A 20,023-nucleotide genomic window follows, 5' to 3' on the forward strand; every position below is an offset into this window, starting at 1 on the left:
CAAAACCTAGCCATAATAAGGCAGATTTGTATCATGGTGTTGTCTCATATTTCCTTGCCATTTTCACTTCACTGTCTTGTCTCTGCAATTTTGACAGAATTTCTCACAACCACACACTATCTCTCACACTATCATCTTATCCCATGTGTACAAGCCTCTTTTATGCTGCGTAAATGATCCCAGATGATCCCATTTGACTTTAGAATCAAACTGTGCCAGATACAAATAGGCTCCCTTCAGAGACTTAACACTTCTTCACTGACCAAGTGTCACCTTTGAACAGGTGAAGGGGACTGAATCGCTCCGGCTCGAAAAAATGAAGTTGTCACCACGTGGGAATTTTAATGAGTTGTCTAGGGCTCTGAAAAGGATAACGAAAAACACATTCCTGCCACCCTGCATGAGGGGACAGAGGGGACACGGGGTGTTCAGGGGGGTGTCACCAATTACCCAACAGAGAACTTGACAGCGTGAGAGAGGGAACTTTCCCCTGTCACTTCTGATAAAGTATAAGAAGGGTACTTGCTTACAAAACGAAGGTGATATGGTATATTTATTTTATATAATATCTTTTTTTTATATGGTATATTTATTTTATATGGTATATTTATTTTATATGATATCTTTCTTTTATATGGTACCTTTCTTTTATGTGTGCCAATGTATACAGTATGATGTATGACAAAGCCAGAGGGGCCCCGTTAAGAGATCTGGGACATCACTGCTTCTAGCGGACAAACTTCCCCTTAGTCAACAGATACACTATATTCCAGGAATAAGGGGGAAGAGAAGGCTTTTCATATCCTTTCACGCAGCTGTCTATTTTTTTTTTACCAATCAATGGCATGCTTAAAGTTGAGAATGGAGGGAGCTCTTTTTGGGATGAGAGATTATGGAAATGGGTTGTAATTGCGGAGACCCAGGACTTTGTGAGCGGGAAGAAAACAGAGAGCTATAACACAATCATGCAGCTGGTGTGATCATGGAGTCAGGAGTGCAGAGATAAGATACACCATCTGCAGACTTAACAAAGCTCCAACATAAAGGGTTTTCACTACTGTGGTGAGCGGAACATGCATTGATGTGCTCCATTTTGTGCAGGGGTGGGGTGAGGGGACTTTGGAAATTAAGATAATGATATATGAAGATAGGGGCCGATTCAGACTTGGCAATAATTAACATGACTGAAATAGGAAACAGAAAATAGAAAAAGTCCAGATAGGTTATAAATAAGACATAAATAAGACAATAAGACATAGAGTGCCAAGTTAAAAGGCTGTACAATTGAAATTCTACATAATGGCACTACATTTCATAAACTTTAGTGTGGGGAAGTTGATATGACGACATGCTTCCGTTTGCTGTCATATGACTGGTTTCACATTTGTCTCCAGCGATCATAAGGTTAAATAGATCTACAATCACCTTATCCAAACTGATTACTCATTTACCTAGCTTTTATCAATAGCTCTTATCAAGTTGTAAATGACAGTGCATGGAGAATGTTGTTATTTCTATCAGAAGTAGATGATATTTCCACTTGGAGCCGGTATTTTTCACTAGACCTTATTCATGTTTTCCTCGCATGTAAAGATGGTGGAATTATTTGGGAATTGAGTCAAGCTCAGGATACGGCGTATCTGTAGACACACCACCACTACACCTTCATTTATTAGATCTCCACCCAGAAGGAATTGTGGGTGAATAGCATGCTATTCTGATGCTTAAATTCGTGGTCAGAATACGCATGCTTAACCTGGGTTGGAATTAGGCACGAGGGCTTGGGGAAAAGACATTATCGGATAATTGTGGGTTGTGGAAATTATTACATTGACTTCGAGCCAAACAGTGGGATTTGTGCATTGCTTCCAATGCCTTAAAATGTGCTTTAATCTACATGCAATAACTCTTGTTTTCTTTCGACACAGTTAAAGGGGCATTGCGCCAGAATTCCACAACTTCATATATTGTTCTTGAACATTTGTTGTGTTTACAATCAACATGTCAAAGCCTTATTTTTTGGTTGCTATAGCCGTGTTATGCATTAATGATGACGTCCAGTGATACATCATCTCATACACCATATGGATACGAATGCTAAAGAGAGCAAATCTCTGCCATGCATAAAACACCCTGTAGTTTTCAAAGTAATTTCCATTGTGATTATTTCATTTTCTCTTGGAAGTACCTTAGTTTCTTTAAAATTTCGGCTCTTGCTGGCCTCTACGAGAAACTTGCAAAGAGAGAGGTAAGAGGAGTACTACTAAGCAACATAATCACTAGAAAGGAACTTTATTTGAAAACAAAAGTATTTTCCCTTGAGCATAAATTACTTTCTGTGGAAAAGTATTTCTCTTGAGCATAACGATTACAAAGTAGCACCCAAACAGACCGTAGGACTAAACCTGGGGAACCAAAATAAATACTAGACATCCACAAGGCAGCCTTAGTCTACAGTAGCTACAGGGAAAACACTGTGTGAACTCTCAAATATTTGACTAGAAAGTGAGAAGGCGGCAGAGCTGCTTTCATCCTTGTGTATGGCTTAATTGAGTTTCCATATATTTTTTAAAATATTATATTAACTTGAAAATATGAGGTTGCCCAAATCCCAGCATAAGATGTACTGTAGCTACAGAGAGCCAATATAATACTGTCTTACCATGGACAATCAGAAAAGACTGATATTAGATACGACACAGGACGCAATCCCAGGCAATAAAAAAACGACCCCTGTGGCGGTGTGAATCCTTGCTCTAATATGAGGTTGCCCAAATCTGTGAGAAAGGGTATTAAAAAATATTTATATTGTAACCAGGAGCTTCTGAAGCAATGCATTGTGCTATATCAGTCTGGCTCTAATATCAACTTGGTGAGGGGTTAGGTCTGTATCAGATAGGGCCCAGATAGATAGCTTCAGCACAGTGTGCATCAACAACCCAAAATGACTATTCATGCCACTACAGCACATTGCAGCACATTGAACATATCATTTGCATACATATAATTTGCACCTCCCTTTGCAACTGGATCCTGAACTTCCTTACGGGTCCCCCCCAGGTGGTGAGGGTAGGTAGCAACACATCCGCCACGCTGATCCTCAACACTGGAGTCCCTCAGGGGTGCCTGCTCAGTCCCCTCCTGTACACCCTGTTCACCCACGACTGCGTGGCCAGGCACGACTCCAACACCATCATTAAGTTTGCAGATTACACAACAGTGGTAGGCCGGATCACCGACAATGACGAGACAGCCTATAGGGAGGAGGTCAGAGACCTGGCCGGGTGGTGCCAGAATAACAACCTATCCCTCAACGTAATCAAGACAAAGGAGATTATTGTGGACTACAGGAAAAGGAGGACACCATTCTCCTCGACGGTGCTGTAGTGGAGCAGGTTGAGAGCTTCAAGTTCCTTGGTGTCTACATCACCAACAAACTAGAATGGTCCAAACACACCAAGACAGTCGTGAAGAGGGCACGACAAAGCCTATTCCCCCTCAGGAAACCAAAAACATTTGGCATGGGTCCTCAGATCCTCAAAAGATTCTACAGCTACACCATCGAGAGCACTAGTGCGTACGGCCCAGTACATCACTAAGGGGCTAAGCTGCTTCCCATCCAGGACCTCTACACCAGGCGGTGTCAGAAGGAGGCCCTAAATATTGACCCCAGCCACCCACAGTCATTGACTGTTCTCTTTACTACCGCATGGCAAGCTGTACGGGAGCACCAAGTCTAGGCTTCTCAAAAGATTTTACCCCCAAGCCATAAGACTCCTGAACAAGTAATCAATAGGCTACCCGGACTATTTGCATTGTCCCGCTCCCCCAACCCCTCTTATACGCTGCTGCTACTCTCTGTTTATCATATATGCATGGTCTCTTTAACTATACATTCCTGTACATACTACCTTAATTAGCCCGACTAACTGGTGCCTGTATATAGACTCGCTACTGTTATTTTTCACTGTCTTTTTATTGTTGTTTTTATTTCTTTACCTATCTAATGTTCACCCAATACCTATTTTTTACTTAAAAATTGCACTGTTGGTTAGGGCCTGCAAGTTAGTATTTCGCTGTAAGGTTGTATTCGGGGGGCGCACGTGACAAACAAACTTTGACTTTATTTTATTTGTTGCAAAGAACCATAAAAAGAAGGTAAATACTGCGCTGATTGCTCTACATCTAAACGGTAGACTGGATTGTGGAATGAATGTTAATTACCTAGGCATACAAGACGTCCTATCAGATTGAACACCTCATTCATACTGCCTAGTTCATTAAATTGTCTCTAAATTGATCTAATGAACTATTATGCAAGACTGTACAGGACATGTAAACAATGCCCTCAGCAGCGTGTTATTTTCCAAAATCAGATCAGTGTTGGTTTGTGTGTGTGTCTATGTATTCTAATTCCAACAATTCAAATGATTTCAAGCAGTCTTAGCTTCAATCATTCCTCCAAGGCATGTAGCAACTCCACTACAATGGATTGAGTGCACCAAACGAGTTCAACCAGTCTTGAGTTAATCTAATAGAAAGCAATTACCAAAACAAAACAAAGACGTCTCCAATACTTAATGCATCAAATCTAACCGCACCTCCTCGACTTTGTATTTCCACTGTGATGCGGCGATTACTCGCTTTCACTGCAAGGGCACCCTTTTTGCTCACTCACTCAAACAAAGTCACAAACCGACTCATCAAATTCTCTCAAGGTGTAGCCAAAAGCAATTACAGAAACACTGGGTGGAAAAGCTAGCCCAAGCCTCTCTCCCCACACCACATTGTCCTGATAAAGGATTGCCTTCCAAACAAGATGAATCATGTTTCTCTTTTTCCCCAAGCCTCAGCACTTTAGTGAGGCATCTTAATGTACCATTGTATGCTCATTAGTAGTACAAGGTACCACAGAAGCCAATAATGGGTCGGATTTCCAACCCGCCCAAGTTGAGGGAGAGCTTAGGTACACTTGGTACCTTAAGAAGCAAAATGATTGCCATGTGGAGTCCTCCCTCCCGGATGGGAGGTGCACTGCCTTATTCGACACATACAAGAAGGGACAGTCAATTACGTAACATCGTGCTGGAGTGCACCACAATATTAATCCCACAGGAGAATGGAGAGAGTATCAAGAGGTTTCGGAATCCTCTCTGACTGGGTTTGGGGGAACAGTACAGCTGTCCCTGTGAAGTGTGGCATGTATACTGTACAGTTCCTCCCATCCCAGGGCCGAGAATGAGAATTGAGAGACCACTAAATCAATTCTCTCATTCTTCACTATTCATAAAATGTGAATAGCTCTTAATTCTCATTTTACAAATTGACTACGACACAAAATGTGCCACTAACTCACAATGTGGGTTGAACTTGGACTTCTCATTAATTCAACCGTGTCGCAATTGGGGCCATTTTATGATTCAAGAGGAACCTGTTTTTGGCAATGTCATAGTAGGACTCGATTAGACTGCTTCGATTTGCTCAAACACAGGCTTCATTCAATGTTGACAAAAAGCATTGAGTAAATTACATATTGTCAAACTGAATTTCCCTTTGTTAGAAATCGGGACACCGGCTTGGTATGGCCCTCTTGTAGACTTCATGGGAGATTTCCTTTAGCATCAGGGTACAATTATTAGGGTGGCAATAAAAAGTAATATATATTAATCAATGAATCCAAACTCTATTGATCAAGATCATATTGATTCTGAAAAGTGCTAATTCCAATAAGGGGCTATTATATGAAATAGAAGAAAGACTGTGATTGGACTACATGCTTAAATTATGCCAGCATAAGATGTACTGTAGCTACAGAGAGCCAATAGAATACTGTCTTACCATGGACAATCAGAAACAACTGATATTAGAGACGACACAGGACGCAATCCCAGGCAATAAAAAAATAACCCCTGTGGCAGTGTGGATCCTTGCTCTCATCCTGAGTATGCGTCTCTATCCATGACCAGGAAATCTCTCAGGAGCCATCGTAACATCAGCAGCAGCATTATAGCACCACTCTGTCCAGTCCAGGCAGTGACCAGGCTAGCACTCTCCAGACTCAATCATAACACCTCAGGGAGGACAGCGAAAACTCCAAACTTCAGTCGTCAGTTATCTCGCAAAACAGGAGCAGGACTTGGGGTTGTTTGGTAAACAATGAATGACTGAATGAGCAAATCTAGTTGAGTGAATCCAAGTGGTCCATTTGTCTGTTAAGAGGTTAATGTGAGCGAGGGTGCTAGCTAGTTAATTAACCCCTCGGGATTGGCAGGGAGCAGAGGCACCGATTGCAACAGGCCTACTGGGCGCAATCAAGGGCCCAAACTGAACATTGTATAAGGTATAAAAGTGTTGTAGTAAACACAATCTCTTCGCCCCACCCACCAGAGGGACCTTTTAATCAAACCACAGTGCACTAATGATGGTGCCTCGACAGAAACTAAAAGGAGAGGAGAAAAAGGAAGAAAACGTGTGAGGAGGAGCGAATCACAGACATACATTTAACCCCCCTCTGGGTTTAACTACATAGACTCCCACAGAGCGCCAAGTAGTCAATTGATGGGAGGAAATTATTTAGTGTTGGGTATCTGCAGTACTTGAAGATGGTATAGTGGAAAGCTTTGGGGAGGGATGAGCAAGGATATGATGACTCATCAGTTTGATATAGGCATACATGAACATAATGGAAGCTGCACCTTTGTAATACAGTATGATGAAAGACATACAGTTCAAGTCAGTTGTTTGCATACACCTTAGGCAAATACATTTAAACTCAGTTTTTCACAAATCCTGATGTTTAATCCTGGTAAAAATTCCCTGTCATAGGTCAGGTATTTTAAGAATGTGAAATGTCAGAATAATGATAGAGAGAATGATTTATTTCAGCTTTTATTTCTTTCATAACATTCCCAGTGTGTCAGAAGTTTACACACACTCAATTAGTATTTGGTAGCATTGCCTTTAAATTGTTTATCTTGGGTCAAACGTTTCGGGTAGCCTTCCACAAGCTTCCCACAATAAATTGGGTGAATGTTGGCCCATTCCTCCTGACAGAGCTGGTGTAACAGTCAGGTTTGTAGGCCTCCTTGCTCGCACATGCTTTTTCAGTTCTGCCCACACATTTTCTAAGGAATTGAGGTCAGGGCTTTGTGATGGCCACTCCAATACCTTGACTTCGTTGTCCTTAAGCCATTTTGCCACAACTTTGGAAGTATGCTTGGGGTCATTGTCCATTTGAAAGACCCATTTATGACCAAGCTTTAACTTCCTGATTGATGTCTTGAGATGTTGCTTCAATATATCCACATAATTTTCCTCATGCCTCATGATGCCATCTATTTTGTGAAGTGCACCAGTCCCTCCTGCAGCAAAGCACCCCCACAACATGATGCTGCCACCCCCGTGCTTCACGGTTGGGACGGTGTTCTTCGGCTTGCAAGCCTCCCCCTTTTTCCTCCAAACATAACAATGGTCATTATGGCCAAACAGTTCTATTTTTGTTTCATCAGACCAGATGACATTTCTCCAAAAAGTACGATCTTTGTCCCCATGTGCAGTTAGTCTGGCTTTTTTTATGGCGATTTTGGAGCAGTGGCTTCTTCCTTGCTGAGCGGCCTTTCAGCTTATGTTGATATAGGACTCGTTTTACTGTGGATATAAATAATGTTGTACCTGTTTCCTCCAGCATCTTCACAAGGCCCTTTGCTGTTGTTCTGGAATTGATTTGCACTTTCACACCAAAGTACGTTCATCTCTAGGAGACAGAATGCGTCTCCTTCCTGAGCGGTATTTTATTTTTTATTTTACCTTTATTTAACTAGGCAAGTCAGTTAAGAACAAATTCTTATTTTCAATGACAGCCTAGGAACAGTGGGTTAACTGCCTGTTCAGGGGCAGAACGACAGATTTGTACCTTGTCAGCTCAGGGGTTTGAACTTGCAACCTTCCGGTTACTAGTCCAACGCTCTAACCACCAGGCTACCCTGCCGCCCCGGTGAGGGACGCCCGGGAGGGACGGCTGCATGGTCACATGGTGTTTATACTTGCGTGCTATTATTTGTACAGATTAACGTGGTACCTTCAGGCGTTTGGAATTTGCTCCGAAGGATGAACCAGACTTGTGGAGGTCTACAATTTGTTTTCTGAGGTCTTGGCTGATTTCTTTAGAATGTCCTATTATGTCAAGCAAGAGGCACTGAGTTTGAAGGTAGGCCTTGAAATGCATCCACAGGTACACCTCCAATTGACTCAAATTATGTCAATTAGCCTATCAGTAGCTTCTAAAGCCATGACGTAATTTTCTGGAATTTTCCAAGCTGTTTAAAGGCACAGTCAACTTAGTGTATCTTAACTTCTGACCCACTACAATTGTGATACAGGGAATTATAAGTTAAATAATCTGTCTGTAAACAATTTTTGGAAAAATTACTTGCACAAAGTAGATGTCCTAACCGACTTGCCAAGACTATAGTATGCTAACAAGAAATTTGTGGAGTGGTTGAAAAATGAGTTTTAATGACTCAAACCTAAGTGTATGTAAACTTCCGACTTAGTAGTAGCATCAGATAATTAGTAGTAGCATCAGATAATTAGCACAATGACAAGGATGAGTGTCACTGTTTACATGTACAGTAGCACAAAACCATATGACACATTTTACATGGTGCTTATATTTGTGAAATTGTAATGTGTTTTTTGCATATCTGAACTTGCCCTGAGAGATCCTCAGAAAGAGGGGTCCCAGCCAGGGATCAGCCATCACTGATGGCAAATCTGGAGCAATTCCGGTGCCTTGCTCAGCAGCAGATCGATCACATTTTTTCACCTTGTCAAATTGGGGATTCGAACTAACAACATTTTGGTTACGGGCCCAACTCCTCGGCTAACGGACGCATATATTTACTATTTACAATACAGTACAGTATAGTACAGTACTATATAGTACAGTATAGTACAATACAGTACAGTATATTACAGTGTAGTACAGCACAGTATATTACAGTATGTCATACTTTTCTTAACTATCATGGACGTGACCAATACTCCCTTTTTATGCTGTATATTACATTTAGCAGCATGTGAACAGGCACCCCCACTCTAACCCACAGTCTCATTGTTTTCATTTTGCCCAAATTGAAAAATCCTAAAGCACAAAACCTGCCGATATTACGAGAATTATCTCACAGGTGCAAGATGGTGAAGGTTACTGTCCTATCATCTGAGAACAACATCCATTCTCGATCAAGGCCATCTTTGGAATCACCAGAAACTTTCAGCCCCAAAATGACCAGCTTTAGCCCCCAAAATTACCAGTTTTAGCCCCCCAAATTACCAGTTTTAGCCCCGCAAATTAACATCTGTAGCGTCCCAAATTACCAGCTTTAGGCCCCCAAATTACGAGTTTTAGCCCCCCAAATTACCAGTTTTAGCCCCGCAAATTAACATCTGTAGCGTTCCAAATTACCAGCTTTAGGCCCCCCAAATTACTAGTTGTAGCCCCCCAAATTACCATCTGTAGCACCCCAAATTACCCAATATAGAGCAGCTAAAGAAATGGAGAGTGGACAGCTGAATCCTTCAATCCTTGTGGACTTTGGCAAGGGGGTAAAGGAGAGGGCAGCCTGGATGGGGGCTCTGGGATGAACCAGTCTGGAAACCATTGATGATACAGGTTCGAGGAGGTTCAAGGTTCATCAATGGGGCACAAGTGTCACCAACCGAGGGAGACACAAAACTCCTCTCTTTGTCTATGCTTCTATGAACATATCCTCTCCTTTGTGTCATGAATAATGTAAAGCATAGACCCTTATAACCAGATATATGCACGCACGCACGCACACACACACACACACACACACACACACACACACACACACACAAAATTACCTCTGTTATTAAAGAAGGTTACTTTGGGGTCATATTAAAGTACAAATGGGCCACCGGTTTTGTTTTCATTGCATCCTAGCACTGTGAAATTCCATCAGCTGTACCAGGGAACAATGTGCAGTGCTCTTTGATCGAAAATTGAGATTAAGGTAACATTGTACCCATCCACCCATGACCCATCCACCATGACTCATCCACCATGACCATATCAATATGTCATGTTGACAGAAAGAACTAAGGATATCCCTTAAAAATCAAACAGCTGCTAAAGCTAGAGCACAAAACTATTTCATAATTACTTCCTAAAATATAAGAGAGGCAAAAATGATGTACCATATTTCCAATTATATGAAAAACAATATTAACGGACTGACCATCACCTTCCGATGAACAGCTTGCTATATAAAAAAAAACATTCTGAGAGAAATGCACTGGCTACAGTTACAAAACAAAGCAGTTCAGATGAGGACAAGGAGGAGACAAGTCAGTTGATAGTCAAGTTAACCTGGTAACATTCTTGATTGTTAAACGCCAGCATGATTTAGTGCTGCTAGCCCATTTGAAATATTGTGTGTTTGAGCTACAGACTTCTGGGTTGAGGCATTGGATTTGTCTATTTCTTCTGCATCCGCTGATCCCAACCATTTGCCTTCATGTTACGTGTGATTTTTTTGTTTTGAGTTTGTACCCCTTTTTCTCCCCAATTTTGTGGTATCCAATTGTTTAGTAGCTACTATCTTGTCTCATTGCTACAACTCCCGTACGGGCTCGGGAGAGACGAAGGCTGAAAGTCATGCGTCCTCTGATACACAACCCAACCAAGCGGCTCCTTAACATAGCTCGCATCCATCCCGGAAGCCAGCCGCACCAATGTGTCAGAGAAAACACCGTGCCCATGGCAACCTTGGTTATGTGCACTTAACCACTGTGCCACCCGGGAGGCCACATGTTACGTGTGATTAACGGAGGCTGAGATAAGAGTGCCGTTTGTGAGACATCGGATCCTGAAAATGGCCTTTCTCACAAAAAAGTGTGTTAAGTCTGAACTGTATGAGCTACAAACTATTGTTTCTCACTTTGAAAAGCTGGGACTCTCATGAACACGCACATGTCACCTGCTCTATGAAGCTCGCAAGCTACACAAGAGTCATTAGGAGGTAATGTGTTCTTCTACATAGAAGATCATAGAAAATCCCAGGACAAGGTGTCTATAATACTGTAATAAGCTCACATGCTGTCACCAACTCCAAACTCCACACAGTTGTCACTGACTAGTTGGATATTAATTTCCCACTGAGAAAACAATTTATGTACTTACAGTATTCATATAAATTAATTTCCATCAGGTGTTTGCTGGGCGGACGTAATTGTTTTATTGACATGACAATAAAACTCATGAATGCAACTGTTTATGTCAAATAATTTAGCCCTGGTTGTCCTGAAAATAAAATAGTAAAACACTTAATTATGAGGCTATGAGGGCAGAGCAAGCAGATAAATGAAAGTAGTGAATTTCTGCTTTTTCACTGTGGAATCCCTGGGTCTAGTTTTTAACATGGTAATATTTGTCTATGTAGTCATGCATAACATACCACTAACATACCCATTTCTTACATTGTACCAGTCTTTGGTGGGAATAAAAAAGGAAAGAAGCAATATGGATCAAGACAATTGGATCAAACCCCAGTTGGGTATAAAATACGAATTTAAATGTATGTACTGTAGATACTAAATGACATTGCGTGCAGGTACAACAGAAACATGTTACGTGCAGGTTCAACAGAAACAAGCTACGTGCAGGTTCAACAGAAACAAGCTACGTGCAGGTTCAACAGAAACATGCTATGTGCAGGTACAACAGAAACATGCTATGTGCAGGTACAACAGAAACATGCTACGTGCAGGTTCAACAGAAACATGCTACGTGCAGGTTCAACAGAAACAAGCTACGTGCAGGTTCAACAGAAACATGCTACATGCAGGTTCAACAGAAACAAGCTACGTGCAGGTACAACAGAAACATGCTACGTGCAGGTTCAACAGAAACATGCTACGTGCAGGTACAACAGAAACATGCTATGTGCAGGTACAACAGAAACATGCTATGTGCAGGTTCAACAGAAACATGCTACGTGCAGGTTCAACAGAAACATGCTACATGCAGGTACAACAGAAACATAGTTTCTCATTTATATGATTAGTCTTTGGAATTTGCGGCTGTGTCCTCAACTCTAGTATATTTCCCTTATCCCACAGATCTCCGGTGTTCAATTTAACGCCATGTTGCCCCTTGCCCGTCTGCCTGACCTCCTGCCCCTTGCCCGCCTGCCTGCCCACCCTCCCTGCTCTCCTCTTGGGCGCCACATCAATTCTGCTTCTCTGTTTGACAGGACGCTATGTGGTCCCTGACCGGGAGGGAGGATGGGTGGCCATCGCCTGCCTAAAAAAACTCTGCTAGTTCAATTAGCCCAGATTTAATGAACTCTCCCCAGCCCAGCTTCTCTGCCTGAGAGCCCCAGCGCAGAGCCCCATGAGGACCCCAATCAACCTCTGGATGGGAGGCTTGACCATAGGAGCATCAGGCTAGAAGATAAGACACATCGGTTGGCGGGGAACCACTCGAGTTGAGACCTGCAGGATAAGAGGGATAGAGGTGTAAAGTTGCACCCACCTTCCACCTTTTACAAATCCTAACCTCGCATCCTCTAGCCTCTAGTTTCATTCCTATTGTTTAATTAGGCCCTACAGTTAGAACCAATGTCTGCTGGCTAGCTGCACTTCATTTGCCTTGCAGTGGAACTTGCATAGCGAAAGAAAGAAAGTGACAGAGAGAGAGAGAGAGAGAGAGAGAGAGAGAGAGAGAGAGAGAGAGAGAGAGAGAGAGAGAGAGAGAGAGAGAGATTTGCCTCACAAAAAGTACGACTAAGGCACTGTGCTGAACATCATAATTCACCCTGCTCCACACGGCTCCCCTCGTAGGTTAAAGCAAGTAGAGAGAGAGAGAGAGAGACTGGAGCCCATAATTAATATAATACCTTATGTAGCTGCAGATAGCGGGGTGGTCCGATGCTATATGAGAGTGGCATCTCCATTTAAAAGAGTAGCTCCGGTAGGCGGCTACAGCACAGTCCACATTCTGCCTTTACTCCAGTGATCCATAAGGACTGCACGGCTACGGTGTCACCCAAGCTTTACAAATGCACTGGACCAGCAAAATGTTGTAACAACATATCTGCACTATTTATCTTTTCCCCGGAAAATGTCTAGAAATATGAATGCATCTCGACCACATCCATTTGGTCTGGGATCAAAGTGACAGTAACACACAGGAGTGGGCAGAAAATGAACGGAGATACGGGAGGAGATGGACATTTCAAGCAGAATCATTTAATGTTCAATATACTGTGTGTTTCCTTGCAGTGATGCTAGGTTAAACACACGGAAGGAACATTGCATTTCCCAAGTTCCTGTGCCTTGTTTGTTTGGAGTACAGCAGTTTAACTTTATTGAGTTAAGAAGAAAGATCATGTCACAGGGGACAATGTGAACATATTAAATATAGCTTCCAGACTACACCAACAGCAGAGCAGAGTTCACATTGTTCCCAGGTACCATACTATACTATACTTTAACAAATGTTTTTTGGGTGGATACAGGCATGATTTGCATTGGCTTTTCTCCAATGCTGACACAGTTTGCAACCTAGAATGGAGCATGGCATTGAATCAATCCCTCTGAGTAAAATTTGTTTGATCTCAAGCGATCTATCACTTTACCAGGTACAAACTAATGCAAAACCTCACTAAAATAACCCTTTGACTCATGCAAGGCATATGTCTTATCAAGGATCCTTTCTAGCTAAAGCACTGTACAGTGTGGTAAAGCTTTGCTGTTGGTGTGGTCTGGAAGCCGTATTTAATATGTTCACATGGTCCCCTGTGACATAATCTTTCCTCTTAACTCAAGAAAGTTAATTAAACTGCTATTCTGTGAACAAACACTTATGAACACAACAGAATATATAATTTAAAAAAAAAATAATAGATTGAGTTACGAAACCTAGGCTGCATCAATGCCAACACCAAGGTTATAAAGACTATAGAGAGATGTGCCGCCGAGAAGCTGGTATTCCCTCCTAGCGCATCAGCCCAGAGGGATAACCTCCTTTAGAAGCAATCTATTCAGAGTCAGGGGAGGTAAGAGTTCATCCACACATCTGTATTACCCAGACCCCCCAATGCCCCCAGGCCAACATCACAGCACAACCTCTGTAAGAGGACCAGCAGCGGCCAGCATTAAACCCCACTAATACAGTACCAGTCAAAAGTTTGGACACACCTACTCATTCAAGGGTTTATCTTTATTTTTTATTATTGTCTACTTTGTAGAATAATAGTGAACACATTACAATTATGAAATAACACATGGAATAATGTCGTAACCAAAAAAGGGTTAAACAAATCAACATATATTTTATATTTGAGATTCTTCAAAGTAGCCACCCTTTGAATTGATGACAGCTTTGCACACTCTTGGCATTCTCTCAACCAGATTCACCTGAAATGCCTTTCCAAGTCTTGAAGCAGTTCCCAAATATGCAGAGCACTTGTTGGCTGCTTTTCCTTTACTCCTAGATCCAACTCATCCAAAACCATCTCATGTGGGGTGATTATGGAGGCCAGGTCATCTGATCCAGCACTCCATCACTCTCCTTGGTCAAATAGCCCTTATTTGAAAACAAATGATAGTCCCACTAAGGGCAAACCAGATGGGTTGGAGTATCACTGCAGAATGCTGTGGTAGCCATGCTGGTTAAGTGTGCCTTGAATTCTAAATAAGTCACTAACAATGTCACCAGCAAAGCACCCCCACACCATAACACTTCTTTCTTCATGCTTCATGGTGGGAACCACACATGCGGAAATAATCCGTTCACCTACTCTGCGTCTCACAAAGACACAGCGGTTGGAAACAAAATCTGAAATTTGGACTCATCAGACTAAAGGACAGATTTCCACTGGTCGAATGTCCATTGATCGTGTTCCTTAGCCCAAGCAAGTCTCTTCTTATAATTGTTGTCCTTTAGTAGTGGTTTCTTTGCAGCATTTTGACCATGGAGGCCTGATTCACTGTCTCCTCTGAATAGTTGATGTTGAGATGTGTCTGTTACTTGAACTCGTGAAGCATTTATTTGGGCTGGAATTTCTGAGGCTGGTAACTCTAATGAACTTAACCTCTGCAGCAGAGGTAACTCCGCGTCTTCCTTTCCTGTTGCGGTCTTCATGAGAGCCAGTTTCATCATAGCGCTTGATGGTTTTTGTGACTGCACTTGAAGTTCTTGAAATTTACCGGATTGACTGACCTTCATGTCTTAAAGTAATGATGGACTGTTGTTTCAATTTGCTTATTTGTGTCACGCCTGCTCCTGCTTCACCTCTCTGGCGCTCATTGGACTCACCTGGACTCCTTCATGTTGTTGATTGCCACCTCTATATCTGTTTGTTCCTCAGTTTTGTTGCCCGTGTCAGCATTATTGTCATCGTCGTCGTTTTGTTCCCCCATCCAGCCGCTGTTCTTGTTTTGTTTGATGTCTGTTTTCCATTAAATGTACACTCCCTGTACTTGCTACTCGTCCCCAGCGTCGGTCCTCACAGAATGCTGACAAAGCACCAGGGTGTTTTTGTTTTTGGTGGTGACGTTGGCTGCCACCGATGGAACTGGGGTGCCTCACCTGGCTCGTCGGGCTTCCACACCTTAGCTGGGATGAGAGGTTTCTTTGCCTCAGTTGCCTTGGCAGGCTCCCATACCACATCATGCCTCAGCCAGCTCGTCGGGCTCCTACGCCTCAGCCGGCTCATCAGGCTCCCATCCCACGTCATGCCTCAGCTGGCCCATCAGGCTCCCAAGCCTCAGCGGGATCGTCAGGCTTTCACACCTCAGCAGGATCGTCAGGCTTCTACGCCTCAGCCGGCCAGTTCGGCGCCCATGCCTCGGCCGGCCCATCAGGCTCGCCCAGGTGGGACGCCGGGTGGCGCCCCTAGAGGGGGAGTACTGTCACGCCTTCTCCCTCTTCCCATCTCTGGTGCTCGAGGGCGCCAGGCTGCCCTTCATTACGCACACCTGTCACCATCATGATGCCCATCAGCGCTCATTGGACTCACATTTTGTTCCCCCATCCAGGCGCTGTTCTTGTTCTGTTTGATGTCCGTTTTCCATTAAATGTTCACTCCCTGTACTTGCTTCTCATCTCCAGTGTCGGTTCTCACAATTTGAGCTTTTCTTGCCATAAAATGGACTTGGTCTTTTACCAACTCTACCTTGTCACAACACAACTGATTGGCTCAAATGCATTAACAAGGCAAAACATTCCACAAATACAGCTGTGCATAAAATGTGGTGAGTAGTCGACTTAAAGAGAGAGAGAGAGAATATTTGAACAGTTTTCAACAAATTAATTTATTCCCAAAGGAAGGAGAAACAAGAGAGAAATAGAGAGAGTGAGAGATCTCAATGTTTTTTTTTCACTTTCAGTTTCAGTTACTTAGCTAGCAAATGCAGCTAGATAGTTTAGCCTACTGAAACACCCTGCTCAAACAGAGGGATGCTATGTTAGCTAGCTGGCTATGACTATCCTGGAACACTGGAACTCTTTCAAGTCTAGGTAAGCTTTTGGTTTGATTAATTTATTGCCACCGGGGTACGCCGGTGTAACTGCTTACTGAAACGTTACTGTATGATTGTAGTGGGTTTACTAACGCGTTAGTTCTATTACCTATGCTGACAATGACATTACTTTAGCTAAAATGGTGACAACGATTTAGGTTGTGTGTAGCGGTTTGGCTTGGAAAGGTTTTTTCGCCTGGTCACAGAGCGCATAACGTAGATGCAAGAAGGAATACAATGTGGCTGCTATGAAACTGTGAACTGTGTTTAACCATGATCAGGGATGTATTCATTCCACTTCTGATTCTTAAACAGAAGCAAATGGAACAAAATGTGGGGATAAACATAACCGTATTTGTCAAATAGAAACTGTTGTTGACAGCTGTTGGACTAATGATTACACCCACATTCAAAGTAGATGCAGGCAATAGTGTGCAAGGCGGTATTGAATGTCACTGTCTGTCTATGTGTCACTATCTGTCACATCACATTTTTCTATCGACCTGTGTTGTTAACTTTCATTGATAGGCTAGGTTGTAGCAACCTCATGATGGGTATAGGGAAAATTTGACTATCATGTAGTAGCCGAAACCTATCGATGTTACATTGAGCTGGATGAATGGAATATGAATTACAGTCATCCAATATGCTGTAATAGAAATAAGACCATGCTCATGAAAAAAAAATTGTCCTCCCTCATCTCAAACGGCACTGACCGCCACTGGTCCATAGTCATCTCAGACCAAACTCTGGAGACCACTGTGTCATCTTGACATGGCTGTAAGTCTCTTCCCCACCTACCTTGATCTTGCTACTTTACAATAAGCAACCAATTAGATGAGTTTATTAGTCACATGCACAAGGTACAGTGAAAATGATTATGCTCTGAGCTCCAACAGTACAGGTCCAAAAAAGGGAAGTGAATGAAACAATAAACTGATATATAATATATACGTATTTACAGCTGTAACAATGATAAATGTGACTCATTTCAGGAAACTAGCCATTTGAATGTAAACTTTTTTAAATATTTTTTTATATAAAAATGTTTTTGGGGGGGCAGAAACGCCTTCTGGAACATGTGAACTTTCATGTGCCTTAATATCAAATTTGAATGCTATCTGTAAATATGAGTAAAATGGTTCAAATGGGAGTCTAGTTGGTTTAGTCACAGAAAAAGAAGCAACGTTCCCGCTAGCCATGATTGGCTGAGATAATGCGTGGGCTGGACATGCTGAAAGATGAGTTTGAATTGGTCTGCCATACAGCATGCTTCTGTCTATTTGAGCTGGTCAGTATGTGTAGTAGGTCATCCTGTCAATTAGTATTTTTATGAAAGTTATTACGTAGTAAAACTGCATAAGTGTTGCTTTCCAGTTTCTGTCAAACCAGTTTTGAAATCAGTGGAATTAAAGTATGATAGCTAAGGAGATGGAGAAAAAACCTGTCTCCGGATTACTTCTTCAAACTAAGGGCAACCATGGGATCTGTGACAGAGAGGGAGAAGCGTCCATCCATGTATAGATAGTAGATAGTCTAGCTAGCTTCATTTTCAGATATTACACTTTCTAATTTTGCCAGAAAGTTGTTTCATTTCAAGTTAAAGTGTACTGTTTGCTAGCTAGCTAACGTTAGATGGCTGGCTCGCTAGCTAACGTTATGTGTATGATCTGTGTAGTAATATCACTTGCAGAGCCATTTGCTTTGCTAGTTATAGCCTAATGTTAGTTAGCTAACATTGAACCTGGAGATGAACCTGCAGATTCATGCAGTGTAGTAACGTCATGAGTTGAGATTATGGTACATTGTTTAGCTAGCTAGCTAGTTACATGTTTTAACAAAAGACTCCATCATGAGTTGAGATTATGGTACATTGTTTAGCTAGCTAGCTAGTTACATGTCTTAACAAAAGACTCCACTATGCAAGTAACCATTTCAATAGAATGTTCATGATGTCACTGCGACAACTGTTGATAAACGTAGCTGGTAAATTCGCTCTGGCTATTTAATCTGATTACAGAGCACTCTTGTCTGAGTGTCCCAAAGCACAGAATAACTGATGAATTTACAAACGTTCAACACCCGCTGAATATGGCTGGTGTAGGTAAACGTTGGCAAAAAGGCAAACAAAACAAAAATTATATTGTTGCCAGCAGCACATTTGCAGTCACCAATGCTCTGCATAACATACAAACAGCCAAACCAGCTCTGCTAGGGTGAGTAAAACGGTCAGTTAGCTGTTCTCTCAAGCTAGCCAACATTAGCCAGTTAGCTTGGGTGCTTGACTGCTGTTGCTAGGACAAACCTACTCCGGCCAGAGCGTCCAGTGTGCGCTCTGAACACTCCTTAAAGCAATGGGCGGGGCTAAAGCTTAAGAGGGTGAGAATGATGCTGAATGAGTGTAGATGAAGTAGAACTCTCCAGTAGGTGGGGGTAGAAGCTATTGGCCAGTCTGACAGTTTTTGCCATGAGGCTCCTGTACTGTCCTTGTCTGAGTGATGGAAAGGGGGAGAACAGGCTGTGGCTCGGGTGGCTGTGGCTCGGAGGTCCTTGATTATGTTCTTGGCCTTCCTGTGACACCTGGTATTGTAGATGTCCTGGAGGGCAGGCAGTGTGCACCCAATGGTGCTTTCGGCTGAGAGTACCACTCTCTGTAGAGCCTTGAGTTCACTTACTTAACAATAAGTGTCCCTTATACAGGCAGTGCACAGAATGTTATACCGCTTAAAAGCGTCTGATCTTATACTCATAGGGGGGACCATTTCAAAATGCTTACGGATCTAAATACAGAAATGTAGATGTCCCATGTTAGGGTTAAATTACAATATTCCTCTTTGCCAAACCTAAGACAACCTCCCAGTGAGGCTAAATGACTCTGGATAGAGTGATACATGGGGATCCGGAGAACGGAGGGAAGTCTGCTTCTGCCTCCCTGTCACTCTGCGGTGCAGTAATAAGTCTCATGTGCTGCATTTCTATAGCAGGCTGAGTGCACTCTGTGTCTCTCTTGTCAGAAAACAGCTTGAGGCTCTTTTTCATTTGCCCTCCCTTCTCCCCCCGCCCTGTGGTACCCCATGGTACCCTGTCATCTTGGAAGCCCAGTTTGTGCCCATCACTGTGCCCTGGCACTTGGTGCGCCAGGCATTCGTCATGCTGATGCATCATGCCCACACATGTGCTAGAGGTTTGTATAGCGAACCAAACAGAAACAAATTTGTTTCCAATTCATCAAACAGTTACACCAAGAAGCAATATGTAACCTCGGAACTAGACTGATTTTCCACAATGTAAAGGCTGTTTGCCGACAGAAGATATACCAACTTAAATATCTGGCTAACAAAATAAAGTCTGCTCAAACAACTGGTGAAGAGGCGCTGACCAAAAACGAGTGACTATTGAAAACAGTCAGAACACTAGATATTACTTTATCAAATGTGACCTTCCTCCCTTCCTTTACTAGTCACTTTAACTCAAC

The 20,023-nt window shown here is 42.5% G+C and overlaps 2 protein-coding genes across 2 annotated transcripts in view; one reads left to right on the forward strand and one right to left on the reverse strand.

Annotated features, from left to right (window-relative positions):
• LOC139366002 (leucine-rich repeat and immunoglobulin-like domain-containing nogo receptor-interacting protein 2) overlaps positions 1–20,023 on the reverse strand; it is a 119,746-nt gene that overhangs the window by 35,353 nt on the left and 64,370 nt on the right. The gene's annotated exons all lie outside the window — the stretch shown is intronic.
• Positions 15,763–20,023, forward strand: part of LOC139365838 (uncharacterized) — a 38,155-nt gene continuing 33,894 nt past the window's right edge. The window contains exon 1 of the mRNA XM_071102901.1: positions 15,763–15,901. Coding sequence (XP_070959002.1) covers positions 15,763–15,901 — 139 coding nt within the window. The remainder of the gene's footprint in view (positions 15,902–20,023) is intronic.

Source organism: Oncorhynchus clarkii, chromosome 14 (assembly GCF_045791955.1).
Source record: "Oncorhynchus clarkii lewisi isolate Uvic-CL-2024 chromosome 14, UVic_Ocla_1.0, whole genome shotgun sequence".
NCBI lineage: Eukaryota > Metazoa > Chordata > Actinopteri > Salmoniformes > Salmonidae > Oncorhynchus > Oncorhynchus clarkii.